The sequence below is a fragment of the Panthera pardus genome, unplaced genomic scaffold (genome assembly GCF_024362965.1).
Source record: "Panthera pardus isolate Hobbes unplaced genomic scaffold, ASM2436296v1 HiC_scaffold_22, whole genome shotgun sequence".
Taxonomy (NCBI): Eukaryota; Metazoa; Chordata; class Mammalia; order Carnivora; family Felidae; genus Panthera; species Panthera pardus.
In genome coordinates this window covers 57,558,881-57,571,167 of record NW_026526788.1, presented here as the reverse complement: position 1 = coordinate 57,571,167, position 12,287 = coordinate 57,558,881, and the positions used below count along the sequence as shown (strand labels likewise).

At 45.3% G+C, this 12,287-nt stretch overlaps 1 protein-coding gene across 4 annotated transcripts in view; it reads right to left on the bottom strand.

The window, feature by feature from the left end:
• CNNM1 (cyclin and CBS domain divalent metal cation transport mediator 1) overlaps nt 1–12,287 on the bottom strand; it is a 58,575-nt gene that overhangs the window by 1,218 nt on the left and 45,070 nt on the right. For all 4 annotated transcript variants that reach the window (XM_019459096.2, XM_053909821.1, XM_019459093.2 and 1 more), the window contains 3 exons: nt 2,774–2,957; nt 2,474–2,623; nt 739–840 (listed from right to left, as the gene is read on the bottom strand). In XM_019459096.2, coding sequence (XP_019314641.1) covers nt 739–840; nt 2,474–2,623; nt 2,774–2,957 — 436 coding nt within the window. The remainder of the gene's footprint in view (nt 1–738; nt 841–2,473; nt 2,624–2,773; nt 2,958–12,287) is intronic.

Below are 12,287 nucleotides of genomic sequence, written 5' to 3'. Positions count from 1 at the left end.
CTCAGAACCAGGTCTTTCCATCTCCTCAGAACCAGGCCCAACTGCCTGGCAGACACCTCCTGTGAGAAGGCTGGTCTCACAGCCTTTGGTGTTCCATGAGCCAGGGTTTTGGTGGGTGTAGCTGGGGGCCATTCCCACACACCTGCGTTCTGTAGCTTGGAAACAACCTTCTTTCTGCATTGGGGCAGGTGGGGTAATCATACAATTGTCCTCAAGGATGGAAGGGCAATGTGTTCCCAGCTCTGTTGTTTTTAGGGAGGAGTATTTTTCTGCTATTGACTTCCTTCCATGAAAGATACTGCTTTCCTTTCTACTGAGTCTCCAGGACACAAATTCTTTCTTTAAAGGACCAGACAGTAAATCTTACAGGTTTTGCAGGCCATTTGGTCCCTGTTGCAACTGCTCAACTCTGCTATTGTGGCCATAGATAACAAATGGGTCTACGATCCAGTAAGTCTTTATTTACAAGTACAGGCAGGAGAGGGAGGCCAGGATTTGGCCATGGCCATGGCTTGCAGACTCCTGTCCTAGATGACAGCCAACTGAATGGGATGCATCCCCCCCTCCCCATTATCAAGGGCACAGTACTGGCCCAAGCCCTGTTACAGATTTCCATGATTATACCTCATTAGGTTCCCACAAGGAGTCAATGGTTCTTCCTCCAGGGGTAATATCCTAACATAATTTTTCTACTAACTAGCTGGTGGGAGGCTTTCATCTAGGCGAAGAGCTACTCACTCAAGGTTCTCAGCAGCTTCTTGCCCACGGTTTCCTCAAAGTCGCTACTGCAGGGGCTGGTCTCTGTGTCCAGGTTGATATTACAACATTCACTATCTGATGCTGAGAGAAAGGAAAGAAGAAAGAACTCAAGTCTTCCCAACCTACACACCCAGGGATGTAGGAAGGGTGATTGTGAGTGATGTTCCTCAGCAGGTGAAAGTTCAAAACCAGAGCCAAGGCAGCGGTGGCTGTAACAGGAGGGGATGTCCAGGAAGCTGTTGGCTCTCATTAGTTAGCAAAGGGCAGTTTAGTGCCACAAAAGGAACAAAGAGACCAGGAGCAAGAATCTAACAATATAAACGTTATTTGGCAGGAGAGAGATGAAGAGGACAAGATGTTCTCTGTTCAGTATCTTTGCCAGACAGAAAGCACATTTGAGGACCTTGAGGTGGGGATACTTACTCAGACCCTGGGAAATCACAGGACTCAGTAACAATTAAGCACACGTCTGTTATCTTTCCCACCGAACCCAGTGGGGATTTAGAGAGGCACAGAATCTCAAAGCCAGGAAGAGGCCCAGGCCCTTTATGCCAGTGAGGTAAGAACCTGACCTGGGAGGCAGAGTGGGGTGGTGGAAACAGCACTGCACGCAAAGCTATGAGGCTGATCCTGCTTTTAGTGCAGTATATAGACCAGACAAGTCTTTTCTCGGGGCCTCAGGGTCCGCATGCAAGGTCCCTGTGTCATACAAGGAGGATGGACTAGATGAACTCCAAAGACTATTTTCTCCATTCTTACTCCTTTGATACAATTTCTTGCTACATGATTTAGCTACTGAATTCAGTGTGTGAGGGAGAAAAAGAACACCAGTTCTAAATTCTGGTCCTTGCATGGTGTTTATGTATGTCCCAGATATTCTGAGTTAGCCACAAGTTCAAATATGTTATTGTACTGACTGCAAAAATTGATGAGCACTTGTTGGGTCATTGCTCTGGACTCAAGGGGTCTCAGACTATGGACTGGGGCAGGTCTGGGAGGGCAGGTGTGGGGGCACAGGCACTGCTGAAGGCCTGGGGAAGTAGATCTCAGTGGGGCAAGGACAGGAGGATCTCAGGACAGGTGGGACATTGGGAGCTCAGAGCAACACCACTGCCAAGACAGAAGCGTTGAGAGACTCAGTGATGATATGCTCTCAGAAAACTCAGGACAAGTTCTACAGATTACCTCCTCTGGCCCAAAAGAGGGGAAGAGTGCTGCCAGTAAGAGTGCTGGCTGACTTCAGGTTCCTCATCTGTAAGGCAGGTCTCTAAGAACTACCTAATACAGAGCATGGTACCACGCACTGCGATACACCCTCTGTATAAGCTATTTCATTTATGCCCCAAGCTACTTCATGACCTAGCCACCACGGTTTACATCTATTAACACAAGGAAGAAACTTATCTGTTAAGATAAGGAAACAGCATCTTAGGTTAAAGTAACTTGCTGAAAATCGCATAGCTCCTAAATGAAGGAGCCAAGATCTGAATCCAGATGGAAACCTAGCTCCTAACACCACCCTACATATGGTCTTCCTGGGAGAATGGATCGACAGGCCTGGTGAGGGGTTGGCACTTAGAAAAGTGTGAGTTTCCCTTCCCTCGCTCACTGTGTGAGGAGGTGGTAATATTACATGGGGGCTGGGGTCCCTCCTTGATTTTCCCCCGGGCCATCCCAGTGCCCGACGGTGATGACCCCAATTTCCCTGCCCGACCTGCTGTCGTAGGAATAGCTGCAGAAGACAGTGAGAGCTGCTGTGTGCTCTGTTCCTCGAGGTCCGTCATTTCTTCCTGGGTGAAGGCCATCTCCTCCATCCTCAGGTACACGACCTCGCCGGGGCTTCTCAGCCCATCTGAGCGGCTGCCTGGGGAGGATAGCAAGCGTGTGCCCATCTGCTCTGGAGAAGACCTGCGGCTCCAACTGCTACAGGATGGCAGCTCTGGGCAGGGTTGAAGGAGGAAGTGGGGCTGCCCTCACCCCGCGGCAGCCCAGCCCATCCACCCAACGGACTTACACGGCAGGCTGTTTCTGTTGCTCAGGAGGGTGATGGCAGGGTCATCCTTGGGGGTCTGGGGTGTACCCTGGGTCGTAGGGGCTTTGGTGGAGTCTCCGTCAGCAAAGGCCTCCATGTCGGGGGACTGGGGTGAGCTGTCCATGTGGCAGGCAGTGAGTGCATTCTGGTACTGCTGCCGAGTGATCTAGAAAGAAGAGGCAGAGAGGGGAGGAAGCTCAAGAGGGGCTGGACAGAGCCCTCCTTGGATGTGGTCAGCCTCTCCGAGCCCAGAAGCAGCCCTACTAGGGTGCATTGGAACCCCTGACCTCTGTGGGCGAGGATCCATGAACCAGGTCCTTTCCCAAGCTGTACCAGCCTAGCAGTTGAGGGACAATGAGTCCCCACTGTCATTTTTATTGGCTCTGGACTTCCACAGTGCCCCTGGAGGAGCCAAGCCTTCTCCTGAGCCTCGGAGGAGGTTGGAGGGCACCTTCAGGTAGCAGAGTACTTGCCCACAGAGAAGTTTTAAATACGTGCTTCCACTATTGTCAAGGGACCTCTTCCTAAGGGTCCACAGGGAGTGTAGTGAGGGAAGCTTTGCTGCTCCACGTCCTGCTGTCAGGAAGCTGGATGCTGAGGCCTGAGAGCGCACAGTCATTTCTCATTTGGACTTGGCCCGCCACCGGATGTGGGATCATGCTTCTATGTGGGAAAAGTCCACAGCAGAGTTCTCCAAGCTCCTTCATGAGATCATGGGAGTCTTCCTAGCGACTTTCCTGATGTGTCAAGCCTCACCCACAAGTAAAATCATCTGGAGAATCAGGCTTAGCCAGACCAGAAAGGAATTCCCATAATTCCAGGAAGGAAACAACATGGATCAAATGTCTTTTCTGGAATACAGAAAGGTTTATCTGTCATCTCTGTTCTCTGGGTGTATGTTGCAGACTCATGCCTCGCATCCTTGTGTCCAGTAAAAACTAGCTAGTTTTTGTGCCACCCAGGATAGAAATGTGCTACCATGAATCCATGAATGGCACGGGGTGAAAAGTGACAATGGCACATAGTGCCACACCATGTCTTCTCAAGCACTATGGTCACCTCAAATGTTTTCCTCCCTTCTTCACTGCATTTAGCTAGAGAACAGGCAAAACCACACACTGCTCATGTTCCTTCCCTTTCCTTTCGGGGCAGGATTGGTATTACATGTTGGAACAGTAAGGCTGCGTGGCTGGTAATAGGAGAGGGAATGGTTAAGATTTCCACGTTGGAACGGAGGCGGCTTGAAGCTGGTTTGGTATCTGGCAAGGGCTCTTTTAACAGTGGCCCCTTGTCAACTGCCCACTCTCCAGCACCTGCCCTCTAGACCCTCCCTTCCCTGGTGGCTTGGATGCCTGGCCTCCCTGGGGGCTGTGGGTGATGCTCAAACTGAAGTCCTGGAGTCAATCCTAGACAGCTGAGTACTCACATTCTCAGGGGGGTGACTCTCCATCACTTCTGGCTCATCCCACTTCTGCTTTCTTCATACACCTACGTTTCTCCTTTCCTTTCTGTACAGGCTGTTGCTCTGGTCACTTTTATTGAGTATTTTATTCTGCTTTATTATCCTCTGATGTTCTTTCTACATTTTCTAGATCCTATGGTCCTCTACCCCAAAATGTTTAAAAATTTAGCACTCATCCTGAATGTTAGGTTATAATCTTCACCAAAATATCTAGCCTCGACAACCATTCAGGCAATGTTTTCTCATCATAAAGAGAAATCTTCTATTTCCCCTCAAGTTGGGAACTCATTACTTTGTTGGACATTATCAATCTTTTCTTCTCTAACAAACTTCAGGATGTCTCGCATGAGGATCGAGCAAATTCCAAGCACAACTAATCTAATCACAAAACACCAATTAAGAATGTATGTCTTTTTGCATTTTGTATGGGAGACCCACATGCAGAGATCCCAAGCTTCTAGCTATACTACTGCCCATTAGAGGGGACAAAGATAGTTCTCTTGATAGTTTAAAACCGTTATTCTCAAACTTCAGCATCGGAATTACCCAGAGGCCTCGTGAAAAACAAGATCACTGGGCCCCATTCTCAGAGTTTCTAATTTGCTAGGTCTGGAGTAGGGCCTGAGAGTTTGCAGGTCTAACGAGTGCTCAGGTGATGCTGATGCAGCTGGTTTGGAGACTGCACTCTGAGCACCACTGACTTAAGACCTAGTTAAAATCAAACACAGTCCTCCTACTCAGGTTTTGAATCCTTTAAAGGATTCGGATGGATAAAGTGGCAAAGTGTTAACTGGCTTTGATATTTTTCAGGCCCAAATGGCATGTTCTCTGCTTTATGGCATGCAACGATGCGGGTCTCAACTTAGCATTTGCCTAAAGTCTTCAATAGATTCAATGTTACTGTAGACTTTTACAGCCCCCTTTGTTGGGAAGTGAGAAATCAGGTTCCAAAATTTCCCCAAGAGATGTCAACTCTGGAGCCTACCCTCAGACTAAAACCTTACGTTGAGTCAATCACAGAACATCAGGCGTGTATTAGAGATTTCACCATCAATTGACAGTGATGCTGCCCATACTGATGGTTCAGGGACTTGCAGTGTTTCAGAGAAAGGATCAAAGTGACACGCTAATTATTCATGCCTCCCGGGACAGTGGTTCTCAACCTTGGCAGCACATTTGAATCACTTGGGAAGCTTTAAGATATCCTGATACCCAGGCAACACCCTTAAGCAATTATATCCAAATCTCTGAGAGTGGGGCACAGACATCTGGATTATTTAAAGCTCCCCAGGTGATCCCAATTCACACCACGGGTGAGTCCAATGCTCTGGACTCTTGGAAATGCCCCTGTAACCAATTATTATCTACACTCCCCTTAATAGTTGCCTTCACTGATGTTTGATTTTCATAGTGGACCCCCAGCTTGCATACAGGGCTGAACTAAAAAAAAAAGCTCCATATGAAGAACATAAACTGGCAAAACTTGCAGATGAGGCCAATATGTACTATTTTTTTCTGATGTCTTCCATAGTCCTATAGTAATCCATTTGATAAATACTTCAAGAAATTACTGCCAGGAAAAAGTTCCTTTCTCTAGAAAAATGATATACTTGATGAGAACACAAATGTCCACTACGTTTGCCCTCTTTGCTTTTATGACCAGGAAGCTCACAGATAAATTTATTATTTACTTATGGTAACAAACTCATGCCTTATTGCTTTTTCACCAAATTGGTTTGCAATTTCTTTTTAATTTCTTATTTAAAGTATTATATATCATTTTTGGAAATCATATATATTACTGGAAGTGCTATCAATTTCATAAAAGAGATGGAACTGATATTAGGTTTTAGGATGTGGGTGGGAGGTCTAGTGCTAGTGTTACTAACCCATAAGAGCTTGCTCTTGCAGGTAGAGGTTGGGATAGGAGGGTGGAACCTTCCATCCATAGGGTATATTATGGCTTACAGAGCACTTGGGTATGTGTTACCCCTTTGCTCTTCATAGTGACTGTGTTGGGTAGGCATGAGGGCTCTTTTGATCCCCATTTTACAAATAAGAAAATGAGGTCCAGAAATGTTGAGGGATTGCCTCAAGTTTGACAGTTAGCAAGCTTTCAGAGTCCTAGCCAGGGCACTGTCTCCACTGTATGGGTTTTTGCCTGGGAAAGTGCTATTCACTCATGGGAGCCAGGGAGGTGGCAGGGGAAGTGAGACTATGAAGCTCCAAGTTTTCAGAGGGAGAAACTCCAGAGCCTAACAATGGTGCCCCTGTAGCCTGGATATTGTAGTTTAAAGGCCTTTAGTCTTGCTCTTCAGGGACAACAATCTCAGCCTGGGCTCTGCACTGTGAGTGGGTGTGCCTGGCTGCACTAGGCTGTCTTTCACAATCCTTTAGAGGAGGTGTTCCAATAACTGCTTTGTAGCTTGGGGTCTATAGGCATCTGATGACCGAAAACCAGCTGGCACTCAACTGGAACCAGTGTCACCATCAAACCCAATTCTCTAATGTGTCCATGGGCTTCCCAAAGGTGGAGCTTTCTTTAGAGTCTTACAGGTTCTTCTGGCTTAAAGGACAGAAACATTTCCTAAACGACTCGATAAGCTCACCAGAGTACTTGATATTACTCTTTTTGGGTTAACTAGTTAGTTTAGATTTGGCTTCTAGTTTAGTCCCAGTGTTGCCACTTTCAAGCTGGCCTGTAACAGAGGCCCAGTGATAATGAGATAACGCCACTGAACCTGCCATCCAACTGTTAGAAATGACTGTTTAAAACACGTCCACATCGATCTCTCACAAGTTAACTCTATAATGGGCATACATTTCGAAGAAAGGCATCAAATCTATCATCATCTCATTTCATCTAAACTGTGCATGGCACATCATGAGGTGGGGAAGGGGCAGGAGCAATGGTCCCTCTGCCCCCGGAGTAGGAGTGAGTGGAGGTGCTGTCAAGGCAGGATGAGGTCTTAGGGAAGTAAATCCGTAACTAAGAAAATAAAGTGAAAGACAAAGTAGGGGAAGGAAGGAGATTCCAAGTAGGGACAATGACAAAAGGAAGATGGAGAGGCAGAGATGATGAGTGAAGGGAAGACGGGAGGAAGGGAGAAGGAAGGGGGTGTGTTCTTGTTTGACTGTGAGGTGGATTTATGGGCTCAGTTGGGACATTAGCTGATCTGCCCAAGCTAGAAGCTTCTCAGGAGTGTTGCAAAGTGCTGTATTTAGTTTATTTCTGGACAGGTTCTGTCCAGGCCACATGCACAGTGAGCTGTACCATTCTCTCTTTGTTCTTAAGAAAAAGTGATATGTCCCTTCAGGAACCTGGGAGCAAGGATCCGGGGACTCTAACCCTCTGTAAGCATTGTTCTGGAGCAAAAGAACGAGCTGGGAATAAAGCATTACATCTGGTAACAATCCTGAGTAAATGTACTCCTTCCTTATAAGGTACTGAGTTCCGTGTCGTGGAGGCATTCACACAGACATTAAATAACCACTTGTCAATGATGTTAGAGGGAAGATTCAGACAGCTACGGCCAGGACCTAACATTAGAGGGAAGAAGCATGGTTCTGCGTAGGGGGAGCAGGGTGGTTGTCCAGTACAGGGGTAGGGGCAGAGGTTGGGGACGGGCCTATACTGTTCGTGGATGGTTGTATAGAAGGAAAGGCACTACCCACTAGTTACCTTCTCCATAAGTCTCACAGCCTTGTTTTCACAATGCTTCCTCTTTTTAAATATATATATTAAAAAAACCCATAATCATAAACTACTGACATGTCAATCTGTCACCTTGAAAGAAATTGTTGATAAGGCACCACTCTAGAAAATGTGTTCAGGAAACAACCTCTCACCAGCTGCATTTTCTAGATTCAAGCATTACTATTTTTTTTTAATTCAGTTCTTTTATTGTTACTATTTTTTCACATTTTTGATTCAAGCATCACTTTTCATCACCTTGCTTCTCTTGTTCAACCATCTAAGAATTTCTTACTATCTAAAACAGTACTGTCCAATAGAAATATAATGAGTTGCATAACTAATTGAAAACTCTCTTGTCACATTAAAAATAAGTAAAAACAAATAGAGGGAATTAATTTTAATAGTGTTTCGTTTAACCCAACATATCCAAAACAATTTCACTTCAACATGGAATCAATATAAAAGTATTAATGAGGAATTTTGCATTCTGTGTTTGTACTAAGTCCTTGGAATCCAACGTGTACTTTACATGCACGGCACATTAATTTGGACGAACCACATTCAGTGTGTTTGGCAGCCCCGTGTGGCTACTGGCTACTGTGTTGGGCAGCAGAGGTCTACCAGATCAACCTGAATCTCTCTGCCCGGTTCTGATAATCCGGCCTTGTGCCCAATGGTGCTCCCACTGCTCGCGCACGCAGAACCACTGGGCCAGCCCAGCTTCTCTCTTCACACTCCCTTGAATGCACTGTGCTTACTCATCTTCCATACGCCTGTTTATTGGTATCCCTCCTCCTGTTCTTTCCTAATTCTTAAAGGTCTGGTCCATTTGCAGCAATACAGTGCTTAAAATAAGTGTCACACAAACTCTTAATCAATTAGATACTACCCTGCTTTGGTCACTATTGCTTAACCTACATTTCTTCTCTCTTACTAGATTTTAAACTCATTAGGCAGAGGATATGTTTTACATTTCTTAGTATAGCCACTGGTGTCTAGATCCCTCGTTAATGCTCAACCTACTGATTGGCTCATTGAGGAAGTCAAACCACTGCTCAAAAGCCAACATGTTTTTATTCTCTCTTTATTGCTGTAGATACAGGCATTTCTTAGTGCAGCTTGAGTTCAAATTGTCTTCTCTTACACGGTAGCCAGTTAGGAACTCAAGCATCGTCTAAATTACAAAGGAATGGAGACCTGTTTATCTTGAAACTAACCGAAGTAACTGTACACTTTTGGACATTTTGAGTTGGCGGCCAACGTGTCCAGAAGTTAACCTTCAACCAGTGTGATGACTCCTATCATTTAATGAAGTTCATCTCTCACAACACCATCTTGCAATTTAGGGATTCTGCCACCAGATGGTGATGGGGCATTTTGGTCACGGTTACACAATCTAGACTATAAGACATCTGCCAAATAGTCTTAGTTTAATGATGATATTTACCAAAAGCATTGTTAAAAAATTTATAAGGATTCTTTGGTACCTTCATTCATAATTTACTAACTATGACTAACAGTGGCTTTAATATCTCTCCCAGATAATCGTTAGATACAACTTTCTAATTTTGAAGCTTATCTTAAAGTCAAATTACTTCCGGACTTAATAACGTTCTGGAACTTTTTGTTGGACATGAAAACCCCTTGCAAGCTCTCCATGCAGCCAATCACAGGAGCCTGGGCCGTGAGGACACCTCTCTTCGACAGTCTTTAGCTTCCTCAAAAGCTCCCCCTCTGTTAAAAAGGTAGGGGGGCAGGTGGGTGAGGGGAATAAAAGGGCAGCCCTAACAAGTCTATTACATCAGCAGAAGGGAATTTTCAACTTTAGTCTAAGGCATCAACTTAACTTATATATACATACATATATATATATATATATATATATATATATATATATATATTTTTTTTTTTTTTTTTAAAGAGAAAACCAGTACCAAAATAAAACAAACAAGTGCACGTTCAAACAAGAGCGTGAACTCCCAAAGTTCCCTTCTATAGAATTGTTACAATTGAAGTTTTTAAGAGACTGCGGCAAGGATTTGAAGGAGGTTTCTGAATAATACTTTAATTGGTTTCTAACCTCCCCTCAACTTCTACTTTTGACATTTAGTCTTCTCAATGTCAACATGTCGAGGTGGGAAAAGGGACCATGTTCTGTGCCACTTAGCCGCCCTGGGTCACAGCAAAGTCCTCTGGCCTGACCAAAAGGATGACACCTGCACCTGAGAACTGACCTCGGGTTTGGGGTTCTCAACATCAGGAAAGACACCTCCCTTTTATGTTCCTCATTAGCTGTAGAATGTCCCCTTTCCTTATGTTCTAGGCATGGATATCCATGAGCTCGTCTGTAAGTTTCAAGAAAATCCTTACAAACTCCATTCCAGGTATTCATCTTAACACATTCCTCTTTGTGGAGCTGTCCAATACATCCCCTGAGAGTGCTCCCCAATCCAGGCACACCTAGACACGTTCCAGAAAACTCTGGGCTCACCAGTTGTCATTAAATAGGATGCCTCAAATTCTCATTCATTCTCCTCCCCAAACCAGCAAGCAAAATCTTCATATTGATTTCCTAAACTTAGGATATATATAACATTAGGCACTGAAAGTCTATGTCGCTCCCCGCCCCAAATTCCTATGCTGAAATGTTAACCCCCAGCGAGATGACATGTGGAGGGGGCGCCTTTGGAAGAAGTTAGGTCCTGAGGGTGGAGCGCACGCGAACGGAATTAGTGTCCTAATAGGAAGACAGCTTGCTTCCTGTCTCTGTCTCTTCCCCCATGTAAGGATACAAGGAGAAGATGGTTATCTGCAAACCAGAATGTGGGCTCTCACCAGACCCTGGATCTGCTGGTTCCTTGAACTTGGACTTCCAGCCTCCAGGACTGTGGGAAAGAAGTGTTTGTTGTTTAAGCCACCCAGTCTATGACTATTTGTTATGGCAGCCTGAACTAAGACAAATGGGAAGACCTAAGAAACAAACTTAATTGAAAATTCCCAGTGCACTTATAGAATGAAGTGCCTTCCTCTGGCTTAAAGATGCCAGACAACATTGCTGCTGACCGTCCACTGTCATTTCATCCCGGCCTCTGTCTTTGCACGCTGCGTACCAGCACTCAGATCCACGAACCACCGAGCTCTTTCCTGCCTCCGTGGTTTCTCTCTTGAACATTCTCCTCCCCTCCCCTTTCAGGTCCCAGAAAAAATGTTGTTTTGTCAGTCTGCTCTGATAACCATTCCTAAAGGAAACCCCTTGCCAGCTCTGCCCAATCACTGTTTATCCCGCCACCTTGTTTGTTACCTTCCTAGCCTTTATCACTACCTGAAATTAGGTTCTTCATGATGCGGTTACTTGTTTATTCTCTCTGTCCCCCTCCTAGCACAGAAACTCTAGGAAGGCAGGAACTTATGGTCTTGTTCACCATAGTATCTTGTCAATATCAAGCACAGAGTAGGTATTCAGTCAATATTTGTTGAACCGCTTACTCATATTGTGACTTTCAAGTTCTTTTTCCACAAACCATGTGAGCAGTACTACAAACCAGGAAGAGCTAGCCCAGAAGAGTTTCTCTGTTCTCATTTTTTTCCTACCTCCACTTCTGAGGAAGGCCTGCAATGAGAGGGCTTCAGGACAAGGAGGCAGGGAGGAGAATCATGGACTTCAGTTTTCTGAGGTTTAACTTTAGTGTCACATTAGATTTGTTAAGTGTCCCCAGTCACACACACCCATGAGTATTGCTGGGTTAGTTGCCACAAGTTATTTCTTCCTGGGGCTCCTTCAACTCTGATTTCCCACAACTCTTCCTAAAGACTGGGGTTTTGAGGGTTTGGACTCTGGAGACAGAGAGACTGAATTCCAAAGCTTGGCTCTGCCACTCACCAGCCATATGACCTTAGACTCCTCAAGCTCCAATGTCTTCATGTCTAAAATGGTTATGACAGTAGTACCTACCTGACAGGGTGGTGATCAGACCACCTGGATCATTCAGACAAAGGAGTCCCAAAGCGCATGCACAGGGCACACCACAAACAGTTATTATCCCACCCCACCTTCCAGGCTCAGCCCCTCCCTTTGGTAACTTTCTATCTTTATGTTTCTATCTTCACCTCAGGGTATCTGCAGAGTTCTGGAACACAGAAAGCCAGGCAGTGCACACTGCTCTCAAATTATCAGAGCTTGTGTTCTGGACAGAAGGAGAGAACCTCCTCCCTCCTTTGTGATAAATATATCTCTCATAATCCAGCCTGCGACTGGACAAGATATACCAACTCAACTCATTGGGTGTTTTGTTGGACTTGGATAAATGGGGCTCACTCCAGGCATGTAACAGTTTGCA